Source organism: Equus quagga, chromosome 21, assembly GCF_021613505.1.
Source record: "Equus quagga isolate Etosha38 chromosome 21, UCLA_HA_Equagga_1.0, whole genome shotgun sequence".
Classification (NCBI taxonomy): domain Eukaryota; kingdom Metazoa; phylum Chordata; class Mammalia; order Perissodactyla; family Equidae; genus Equus; species Equus quagga.
Genome location: NC_060287.1, coordinates 30,090,351 through 30,102,741, shown reverse-complemented (window position 1 = coordinate 30,102,741; position 12,391 = coordinate 30,090,351). Strand labels below are relative to the sequence as shown.

Here is a 12,391-nt window from a genome sequence, read left to right as displayed (position 1 = left end):
CGGCGCGGACGCCCGCCCGCAGCCCCGGCCTCCTCCCGGCCGCGCGCGGAGAGCGGGGGGCGGCGGCCTAGCGGCTGCATGGGCCCCCGCGCGGGAAGGCGGGCTCGGAGGGGAAGGTCACTTACCCGCTGCATGGCTTTCAGGATCAAAGCCAGCTCGTAGCGGGGCATGCCCGAACGCACCGCACGCGGCTCCGGACCGAGCGGGCTCCTGGGACACCGGAGGGGCGGGGACCGCGGGACCTCACGGACTGCTGAGCCGGAAGACTCCCGGGCAGCGAAAGCACGCTGCGGCCGCGCGAGCCCGGGCTTAAAGGCTCTGGCAGCTGCGCAGACGCTCCGCCACGCCCCCGGCAGGCCACGCCCCCCCGCGCGCCACGCCCCGCCCCCTCCTTAAGGCGGCCGCGCCGCGCCCCTTCGACAGCCCCGCTCCCCGCGGCGCGCCGCCCCCGCCGGGACCCCCTGCCTGGCCGCCGGTGCGAGGGGGCGGCTCTCGGGCTCCGCCGGCATTGGCCAGCGGGGTCCGCCCGCCCCCTCCGACCCTGCCGCCGCCGCCTCCGCGCCTGCTACCTAGGGTTCTCGAACCAGCTGGAACTTTCCATGCCTTCCGTCTCATACTGGGCGGCGGGCGAGCGTGCGCCCCGTGTGCGCGTGCGCCACGGTGCGGTTTCGTCCGTGCGCGCGCCCCCCTCGCCCGCGACTCCTCGCCGCCAAGGACCCTTTTCGCGGCCGCGCCGCTCCGGGCGGGGTGGCGGCCGCACCCGGGGCTCTGCCGGCCCACGTTCCCCCCTAGGAGTGTGCGGGCTGCACGGGGCGCACGGGGTGCTCGGGGCGGGTGGGGGGGCCCGGGGCGGTTTCCCCCCTCCGCCAGCGCCCGCTTCCCGAGGCCCCTTCCCCGGCGAGGAGGGCGCAGGCTGTGGGCCGCCGTGCGCGAGTCCGGGTCGGGCCCCCTCCCTGGCCAGCTGCCTGACCTTGGGCCGGCTCCTGCGGAAAGGGGACGTGAAGGGCACCTACTTCCCAGGGCTGTCGTGCCTTTGAGTGATTTGCTGCACGTAAACGGCTGAGAACGATGCCTGCCTGCACAGACGCAGGCAGGCGCGACGCGGGCATTTGTTGTTGTGCGAGCTCGGCCTGAACCACGTGTTGTTGCCATAGGCAGGCTGATACTTTGGCTCAATTCAATATTCTTTAAATGTTTGCTTGGCGTTCGTTTAGAGGACCAGCTGAGTACTTAGAAAGCCATTTAGTGACCATCTGGGATCGTGAGTGTGCCCTGGAGGGAGGGGAGTCTCAACCTGCATTCCCATTACCCCCCCCCCCCCCCCAAAATGCATACAGGGCTCACCTCTTCCTTCAGCCATTGTCTGTCCTCTCCCTGGCAGGAGTTGTACCAAATGCATTTTTCTCCAGCGCCACTCCTCAGAGATTGAGCCCCCTGCAACTGCCCATGCTTCCCCCATTAAAAGGGTCTGTAAGTGAAAAGTTTAACTTTAAAGCGATTTAATGATAATAGATGAAACTTACTGAGCAATTACTATGTATCAGGCACCATGCTGAGGCATTTACTCGTAAAATTCACACAACAGCGCTATGAGGCAAGTACTGTTACTGACTCCGTATTAGGGATTCAGAAATATAAGCAATATAACCTCGCAAAGGATATGTAACTAGCCCCAGGTCAAACAGGTAATAATAGAGACAAACTTTGGATCCAGACTATATGAAGGCTGAGCCCATACCCCTAGTCTGGCCCCTGGTTCTCCTACCACATAGATTAAGGTGCTGTTATTAGTAGATTTACCAGGTACTCCATGTAAGCCAAGAATAAAGAGTCCCTTTGTCACATTATCCAGAGAGCTTACTGTTTCTCATCTCCTACCTCCCATCCCCCACCACAGATAAGGATGGCTGGAACACAATCTTTTCTGTGATATCTGGGTTTTAACATTTTATATTCCTGGACTTCACAATCCATGTTCTTCCAAAGAGAAATGACACACGTATTAATACAAATTACCTGGTTAGTATAGACTAACTTCACCTTTGGTTAAAAGAGTAGAATATTATAAATAAATAACAGCAGGACCTTCAGAAATGAGTTACAGGTTTTCCAGGATGGTCCCTATTTCAGCTGTCCCTTCTGTTATCAACCACATGGCCCCCTTGGGAATGAGAAAATAGGGCCCCCAAAGCAACATGCCGCGCCTAGACCAGGGCAATACCATGAGCTGACTTCAACTTTTTAGCATTTCCTTTTGGAAGCTCCACAGTTTTTCCCTAATGCCCAGGGGTGAGTAAGGATGTGGCTTCTTCCTCTACTCCTTCCTTTAACCCGACAAGTGTATAAGGAAATTAGTCTGATTGCATAATGCCTCAACACAGGGAGCACCCGCCAGCCCTCCCAGTCTGGCGGCTGCCCATCGGCTCATTCTGTTTCTTCTGAAAGAAAGGACAGCTACCTTGATTTTCCCCCTTCAACTTTTTTTAAAAAGCACAGCACCAGAATGCTGGTTGGTTCATTAAAAAATAATAATAAAATCACAAGGAATGCTGCTGCGAATTTAGTGTCTCCCTGCTATAACCGCAAATTTTAATTCACCAAAAAGACTTTTTGAATTTTGTGCTATGTATAGTCAGCCTCTAGAATTATAAAGCATTTTTTGTTATTAGTGCCTTGGAGTTGATTCTAACCCCTAGAGACTCTGTGCACGGAAGAGCGGAACCCTGCCTGCCCTTTCTGCACCATCCTCTCATCTTCTAGCGCTGTATCAGACGATGCTCTGCTGCTGTTCATGGAATTTTCATGGCCAGTTTTGTCAGAAGTGGGTGGCCAGGTCCTTCTTCCTAGTCTGTCTAGTCTGGAAGCTCCACTGAAACTCCGCCATGGGTGACCCTGCCGGTATTTGAAATACTGATGGCCTAGCTTTCAGCATCACAGCAACACACAGCTGCCACAGTATGACAACCAACAGACAGGTGGTGTGGTTCCCTGACCAGGAAATGAACCTGGGCCATCATGGTAAGAGCACCGAATCTTAACCACTAGGCCACCAGGACTGGCTTATAAGACATTACTGCAGTATTAAATGTATTAATTGAAAAATTATTCCGATACTTAGGAATAAGCTTAACCAAGGAGGTGAAATATCTGTACATTGAAGACTATAAAATGCTGATGAAAAATTAAACCAGACACAAATAATGGAAAAATATCCATGTTCATGGATGGGAAGAATTAATATTGTTAAAAGTCCATGCTACCCAAAGCGATCTACAGGTTCAATGCGATCTCTATCAAAATCCCAATGATGCTTTTTAGAGAAATAGAAAACAGAAATCCTAAAATTCATATGGAACCACAAAAGACTCTGAATAGCCAAAGCAATTTTCAGGGAAAAGAACAAAGCTGGAGGGGTCGGCCCAATAACACAGCAGTTAAATGCTCACATTCCACTTCAGCGGCCCAGGGTTCACGAGTTCGGATCCCGGGTGCGGACATGGCACAGCTTGGCAAGCCGTGCTCTGGTAGGCATCCCACGTATAAAGTAGAGGAAGATGGGCATGGATGTTAGCTCAGGGTCAGTCTTGCTCAGCAAAAAGAGGAGGATTGGCAGCAGATGCTGGCTCAGGGCTAATCTTCCTAAAAAAAAAAAAAAAAAGAACAAAGTTGGAGGTGTCATACTTTCTGATTTGAAAGTACATTCCGAAGCTATAGTAATCAAAACAGTACGGTACTGGCATAAAAACAGACCTATAGACCAAGGGAACAGAATAGAGAGGCCAGAAAGAAACCCATGTGTATATGGTCAACTGATCTTCAGTAAGGGTCCAAGAATACACAATAGGGAAGGGAGTCACTTCAATTTATAGTGTTGGGAAAACTGGATATCCACATGCAAAAGAATGAAATTGGACCCTTATCTTACACCACAAACAAAAAATCAACTCAAAATGGATTAAAGGCTTAAATATAAAACCTGAAACCGTAAAACTCCTAGAAGAAAACATAGGGGAAAACTTCTTGACATTTGCCTTGGTAATGATTTCTTGGATATGACACCAAGAGCACAGGCAGCAAAAGCAAAAATAGACAAGTGGGATTGCATCAAATTAAAAAGCTGCTACACAGCAAAGGAAGTAAACAATAAAATGAAAAGGCAACCTACAAAATGGGAGCAAATATTTGCAAATTATGTATCTGATAAGGGGTTAAAATCCAAAATATAGGGGCTGCCTGGTGGCATGGTGGTAAAGTTCGAATGCTCCGCTTCAGCAGCCCAGGGTTCACCAACTAGGATCCTAAGCTCGGACCTACACCCTGCTTGTCAAGCCATGCTGTGTCAGTGCCCCACATACAAAATAAAGGAAGATTAGCACAGATGTTAGCTCAGTGATAAGCTTCCTCAAGCAAAAAGAGAAAGATTGGCAACAGATGTTAGCTCAGGGCCAATCTTCCTAACAATAACAACAACAGCAAAAATCCAAAATATATAAGGAATTCATACAACTAAATAGAAAAAAAAGAAACCTGATTAAAAAATGGGCAGAGGAACTGAATAGACATTTTTCCAAAGAAGGCATACAAATGACCAACAGGTATGTGAAAAGGTGCTCAACATCACTAAGCATCAGGGAAATGCAAATCAATACCACAATGAGATAGCACCTCACACCTGTTAGAATGGCTATGATCAAAAAGGCAAGAGATAACAAGTGCTGGCAAGGGTGTGGAGAGAGGGAACCCTTGTGCACTGTTGGTGCAAATGTACATTGTCACAGCGACTATGGAAAACAGTCTGGAGGTTCCTCAAAAAGTTAAAGATAGAACTTCCGTGTGATCCAGCAATCTTTCTTCTGGTTATATAGCTAAAGGAGTTGAAATCGAGATCTCGAAGAAATATCTGCACTCCCATGTTCATCGCAGCATCATTCACAGTAGCCAAGACGTAAAAGCAGTCTAAATGTCCATGGGCAGATAAAGAAAATGAGTAAAGAAAATGTGGTACGATGAAATATTATTCAGCCTTTAAAAAGAAGGAAATCTTGCTATTTGTGACAACATGGATGAAGCTGGAGGACATTATGTAAGTGAAATAAGCCAGACACGGAAGGACAAATACTATGTGACACCACTTATAAAAGGTATCCAAAATAGTCAAACTGCTAGAAGCAGAGAGGAGAACAGTGGTTCACGGGAGCTGGGAGAAGGGGAAATGGGGAGATATTACTCAGAATACAAAGTTTCAGTTATACAAGAAAAAAATCACTCTGTAACTTACAGTTTCCAAAACATTTAATATGGTGTGTGTTTAAGATTTGATTATCCAGAAATCTTGGTTCATTTTCAAGTAAGTTATTATGAAGGGGAATAGGAAAGAAAACATAAGAACGGAAGTCAAAATCTGGTCCTATTTCAAAAAAGTAACCTCAGTGTATGCGCTGGGTCAGTTTAATCACCATTACCTTCTTATTTTACGTTACTGTATAGTGAGTCTTGACCTTGAGCTCACACTGGATCAGTAATTCTCAAAGATATCTCAAAGATAGACCTTATGTCTCTACATACAATCCTCAGAAAATGAAGAAATGTGGATCTTTTCGATTAACAAAGAAAATAATCCCACAGTCAAACCAGGTCATGTTTTAAGCTGTCAGTCATCACTCCCGTCAGCCTGTCTTCTCCCTGATGAGAGTGATCTCCATTTCTGGTGGACGGGCACTCCCCCTCCTGAATCCCACTTTCCTAAGACCTGGAGTTGTTCCATAGCTAATTGCTCCCAGGACCTGGACCTATAAAATCCAGTTTCTCTTAGAATTTATCTTCTGCTGCTCAGAATGTATCTTTGTTCCTCAGCCGAAGGCACAGACCCAAGTCACAACATTTCAAATTTATTTTGTTTTTAAATGTTTTACCAGTGAACCCGCTAATATTTCCTAAACCTCCTCCACACACCCTCGCCCACCCTTCCAGACCCTTTTGGCCACCTTACTTGCCTTGGATTCCTTTTGTCTTCTCAGTAAGCCTCTAGGAAATACCTAGACTAGTTTTTACCTATCTCACTCCGTCAGCTTGCATGTTGTGAGCTTTGCAGAATAAAATACTGTGTGCAACTTCTGTTATTAGGTCAGGCATTTGGGGAGCTCCTTAAACATTTCCTCTCTTTTAATTCACCAATTTCTAAATTATTTTTCGAATTTTGATCAAGTAAGGTTTTGGTGGGGAGGCACTCAAATTTGGGCACCACTTACATGAAAAAATAAGATAAAGCAAAGGTTGTCTAAACGTTGGTTTCCCTTTCTTTCACCCCTACCTACCCTCCCCTGCAAAAAAATTATGGGATGTTTGTGGGAGATCTTTTCCTTACCACAATATCTTTTTTTAGGAAAGAAATGCTTAATATAGTTTTTCACTTTATGACTTTAAAAAGACAAAATTCTTCCTGCATTTCCACTTCCTGGAGTTAGTTTTTCTTAAAACATTATTATCTAACGTTAAAGTGTCCCCAACAGCCTATTACAGCCCCACAAGTGTTCTTAATGTTAAATGTCAATAATGTTGCAGGTATCAAACAGTTTTAAGTTCTTTCACCACAGGTGCAAAATCCAGAAGAACACACGTGGAAGGGTTTTAGATTTAGCAAAAGTAGCAAAGGCTATGAGCTGGAGAGGGTTGTGGGAAGGTGAAACAGCATCTGCAGGAGTCTTCAGGGGGCGAGACACTGACAAAGGCTGGTGGGAGCACCCGGTCAGATAAACTAGGGGAGCGGTCACTCAGGCTGAGGCTAGAGAGCTGTGCAAGCCAGGCCTGCTCAGTACGTAGGAGTTTTAAGGCTAGAGGTGAAAGGACAGACTGCGATCAAGGCCAAATGGATTCAAAGGGGACATGTGTGCAAGCAGGGACGAACCCAGAGGGCACTGCACAGGCCAAAGGGGGGAGGGGGCTAATGGAGGTTGAAGGAAGCAGTGTTGGGGACAGAATCTGTAGGATTTGGCAGCTGACTGGATGTTTGAGGGGCAACTATCGAGGCAACTGTCAACATTGGTTCCTAGATTTCTTCTCAAGAAACGTTCTGGACCGACTCCTTTGTTCTGGCCAAGCCTATATGTGGTATCTCCTCAGCTCCTAATTCATAAAGCTTATATTACAATTTAATGTGTTAGTCTTTTTTCTCCAGATATCTTATCTTCGTAAATCTTCAGAGCAAGATTATAATCTTCTGAAGAACTGAGGCGATATCTTTTATTGCTCTAAATCATCTCCCTATTCAGGGCTTTACCCAAAAGCCTAAAGTCCTAAAGCTTGCATGGGATCCACCACCTAAAGGGCCACCCAAGGGCTGTTGAAAGGTGGGTGTCATGACACCGCCAGTCAACACTTCCTGGTAAGAAGGTCAATATACACGTATCATCTCAAAGTCCAGCCCTCTGTGAGACCAGGTTACTGGGGCTCTGTTGATCCATGTGGGGAGTATGCCCTCATTATAACCCGACAGGGCTAGGCAGAGATTTCATCAAAGGAGCAAAATCCATAGGTGCTAGATTATGCCCCATGGTTACACAGCCCCCATTGAGTCAGCGTCAAGTTCACCTCGACAAAAAAGGAGTTGTGCCCTTGATCTGACCTTCGTTGGACTTTGCTTTTACTAAGAAAGAAAATGACAGGTACGTAAGAGTGTGTGGGAGGCAGAAGGGATTGCAACAGACAACACATTCAGGAAGTAAATGATCGTTTGCAATGGGAAAGGTACCTGCTAGAAAACAAGCCCCTCAAAAGCCACTATGAGGAAGATTTTATACTTTAGAATGTATCAAATCAGGATAGAACAGTTTAGTATTAGTATCTATTTTTTCAAATTCCCATATTTTTTAAAAAATAAACATAATGGCAATAATAGCAGCAGCTATCTAAATGCCAAAAGAAAAATCTCCTTACATGCAATTAAAATGACAAGCTAATTGGGAGCTATCAGGTGATGCTTCGCAAATAAATCATCTTGAGCTTTCAGCCTGGGTTTACTGAGCCCATAGACTACGCAGGAAGTATCTTGGCATTTTAGCTCCCAACTTGAATAAAGAAATCCACAACTGACCCTAATATTAAATATATAATCCCTAAGAAAACTTTAAATAACCGTGTTTACCAAATGCTCACTGATAATACTATTGCAAAGGGAACAAGTCGTTTTAGTGATAATCATTACATATAGCCTTTTTACTAAGTGATTGCTACAAAGGGTTAACTGTTGCAATAATCAGTTACTTACAAAAGCTTTTGTGTTTTTCTTTTCCCCTCTGCTCCAAAATGTTCAGAATCTAAATGAGACGGCCTTTGGGACCAAGAATGACACCTTCTCCTCAATCAATACTATGCCTAGTCGACATTAGAGAGCACCCAGAGTGGAGACTCTCCTCCTGTTACTAATGATTCCGTGATTAAGAAATGACGGGTCTCTGGATGCAGCTTAGCAGGGAGCTTGGTCTGGGGATGAGGAAGACCAACGTCAGGCCTTGAGAGCAGCGCTATTAAACTTCACTCCAGCTGTGGACCCACGGCTGCTTCGAGCCCTGGGTAATTGCCGCAGGCAACAGGCCAGGTCCAGGAACCTTTCTTCCCTCGCCTCACCGCCACTCACTTGGGGCCTGTGAAGGACATCCTCACACTGTGGCCAAAGGATCTTTCTGAAAAATCTGAGTCTCTCCACAGCTGAAGTACTTCAGTAGCTCCCCATTGCCTTCAGGGTAAAGTCCAAACTCCTCCACAGGGGTTTATGAGGCCCTTCCTTCTGTAGGTGCCACCTGTCTACCTCAGCCCTCCCGCCACTCCTCACCATGTCACTCCATTCTGTTTGCAAGTCCCTGAGCCCTGCACCTACTTTCCCTGCTGCCCTTTGCCATCTGTCTGGAACACGTTGCACTCCCTTCGCCTAATCTACTCCTATTCCCCTCCCCACCCTTTCTTAAAACCATGAGACATGCAGACAGAGATTGCACAAAACACATATGCAGAACTTAAAGAATAATTAGTTAACAAGCATCCCACATCCCAGAACCCTCTTCTGTGCCTCTCTAGAAACATAACCCCTCCCCTCCCCACTTTCCTTTTTTTTTTTATGGTCTTACCATCTGTGTATGCACTTCCTAAGCAGTAGCTTATATCTGCCTGCTTTTTTTTTTTGGTGAGGAAGATTGGCCCTGAGCTGACATCTGTTGCCAATCCTTCTCTTTTTGCTTTGTGGGACACCACCGCAGCATGACTTATTGAGCAGTATGTAGGTCCACAACTGGGATCTGAACCTGTGAACTGTGGGCTGCCAAGCGGAGTGTGCAAACTTAACCGCTACATCACCAGGCCGGCCCCTTGCCTGCTTTTTGAATGTTGTATGAGTGTCTTGCTTATTCCCCCTCAACACTGTGTTTATGAGATTCATCCAAGTTATTGAGTGTAGCTGTAGTTTGTTATTTTCATTGCGGATACTATTCCATTGTACAACTAAACCACTATTTATCTGTTCTGCTGATGGGTGTTTCCTTTGTGGATGTCTGTTACAAATAACACTCCTGGGAACATTCTTGTACACGCAGACCAGTGCACCTGTGAACAATTGCAAAGAGTTCCTTTAAAGGCTGTGCCTAGGACTGCAATGCCGTCTCCCAGGGTATGCAAAACTTCAACTTTGCTACACAATGCCAGACAGCTTCCAAAGCGATGCTAACCAATTTGCACTTCTGTCAGCAGTATATGTGAATTTGCTAATTCCCCTTCTCTGCTCAGGTCTCAGTTTTGGCCACTGTCCCGCAGAAAGCCAACCCCAACCTTGAAAGTCTGGACCAGGTACACTCCGTTTATATTCCTCTAGCACCTGTGCTTACTCCGTCATCACACTAATCATACCTTGTTGCATGCACACGACGGATGTGACAAGATGCTGCTCTGATCCTAGCTGCTGTCCCTCTGGGTCCACCGCTCCATTAGTGCTGAGGCCACACTAACGGCCGCCCCTCGGGCTGCTCCCAGTCAAGGACTGAGCTCAGTGGAGGCATGAATCCAGGACACACACGGGACTCCTCTGACAGGTGACTTGGGCTCAAGGGCTTCTAGTGACCTGGCCAAACCTTTCCTGGAACTGCCCTGCGCTCCCTTTGTCCTTTACAGGCATTTCCTCCGAGAAAGCTCTTACGAATCTTATCCTATCTTGGTATCTGCTTCTGAGAGAACCTGAACTAGCACAATGTAATTTCCTCTTTACTTTGTGGCCTTAACAATGAATGCATAAACTCTGAGAAGAGAAGCTCTTGTGCCCTCAGTGCCAAAGAGGGACTGGCGCATGGTAGGTGCTGAGTAAATATTGGAGAATGAATGAATGCATAATGAAATGAGATGCCCGCTCGGTATGAACGTGTTTCTCACGACATCCCAAAAGCAGAAGAAAACTGCTTGGCTCAACTCGGACACCTGCCTTCTTTCCATGGGTCTGGCCACAGGCTGTACTTCCTACTTAAAAGGTGTGGCCAGTATGCAATGGTGGACAAAGGAGCTAAGATTTCACTTTCCTTCCATGAGGGAAAAGCAAAGTCTCCCACTAGGTCATTGGCTTAGGAAACCTTCACTTCTCCTCATTCCGTAGTTCAGAAGTCTCTGACCACAACCCCACCTCCCAGACTTGCGAGAATCCTAGTCATCTTTGCTGAGTGGCAAAGAGAAGGGGCCTGTGGTAGGTAACCTCTAAGATGGTATCCTATGACCCCCACCTACTGGTATTATACTTTATGTAGTTCCTTGTCCTTGAGTGTGAGCCAGATTTAAAGACTTCAGAAGAACTGAATACAGCTGAAAAGATAAGGTATAACTTCTGAGTTTAGGTTATAAAAGACCAGGGCTTCCATTTTATAGTCTCAGTGGTAAAGTGCAGAAGACAGTGGATTTAGAAACAGAAGACCTAAGTGTAGTCTTTATCTCTGTGGCCCTGGTCGAGTCATTTAATCTCTTTACATTGTACGTTCTTTATCTGTTAAAAGGGAGTGGTGACACCTAACTCATTCGTATGATTGTTTTATGCAGGAAATTATATGAACCAACTTTTATTAAGTGTTGCTCATAGCAATACTTAATACACTTAATACTCGTAGTAATCCTATGGGTGGATACTGTTATCATCCTCATTTTATAGGTGAGCAAACTGAGGCACAAAGATATTTAAAAACTTGCCCAAAGTAGTACAGCTAGTAAGTGATGGAGCCAGGATTTGCACACAGCAATCTGGCTCCAAAGCCCACACCAGGAACACAACTCTATCTATGGGTGAAAGCACTTTCTCTAAAATGTTATAGGATATAAATCACACAGTGGTGTACTGGTGTGAAGATAGACACAACAATCATCAGAGCAGAATAGGTTCATAAATAGACCCACACACATATGCTCAACTGGTTTTCAACAAAGCTGCAAAGGCAATCTAGTGGAGAAAAGATAGTCTTTTCAACAAATGATTCTGGAACAATTGAATGTCTATAGGCCAGAAAATGAACTTTGATCAATATCTCACACTGTATGGAAAAATTAACTTAAAATTGATCATAGACACAAATGTAAAATGCAAAGTTATAAAACCTCCAGAAGAAAATCTTTGTGACCCTGAGTTAAACAGAGATTTCTTAGTTGCAATACCAAAAGCACGATTCATAAAGGAAAACACTTACAAATTGGACTTCATCAAAGTTAAGAACTTCTACTCTTGAAAAGACAGTTAAGAAACAAGTCAGAGACCAGGAGAAAATATTTACAAATCACCCGTCTGATAAAGGATTTGTGTCCAAAATATATAGGAAACTTGAAATTCAAAACTCAATAATAAGAAGATAACCCAATTTCTAAAATGGTCAAAAAATATGAACAGACATTTCATCAAAGAAGATGACAAATAAGCACATGAGAAGATGCTCGACATCATTAGTCATTAGGAAAATGCACATTAAAACCACAATGAGGGGCCGGCCCTGTAGCCAAGTGGTTAAGTTCGAGTGCTCCATCTTGGCAGCCCAGGGTTTCGATGGTTCGGATCGTGGCTGGGGACATGGCACTGCTCATCAGGCCATGCTGAGGTGGTGTCCTACAGCACAACCAGAAGGACCTACAAGTAGAATATACAACTATGTACTGGGGGCTTTGAGGAGAAGAAGAAGAAGAAGAAAAAAAAAAGAACATTGGCAACAGATGTTAGCTCAAGTGCGAACATTTGGAAAAAAAAAAAAAAAAAAAAGAAATGGAACCAGAAAGATGATTTAGGTTTCTTTAAAAAAAAAAAAAAAACCACAATGAGAGATCACTCCATACCTATTAGAATGGCTAAAATTAAAAAGACAAGACCAAATGTTGGTGAGGAGATGGAGCAACT

At 45.5% G+C, this 12,391-nt stretch overlaps 1 protein-coding gene across 1 annotated transcript in view; it reads right to left on the bottom strand.

Annotated features, from left to right (window-relative positions):
* The window catches only part of MRPS6 (mitochondrial ribosomal protein S6), a 70,620-nt gene extending 70,260 nt beyond the window's left edge, over positions 1-360 (bottom strand). Inside the window, exon 1 of the mRNA XM_046648249.1 lies at positions 126-360. Within this exon, the coding sequence (XP_046504205.1) occupies positions 126-170 (45 nt within the window). The 5' untranslated portion in view covers positions 171-360. The remainder of the gene's footprint in view (positions 1-125) is intronic.
* Positions 361-12,391: the final 12,031 nt, after the last annotated feature.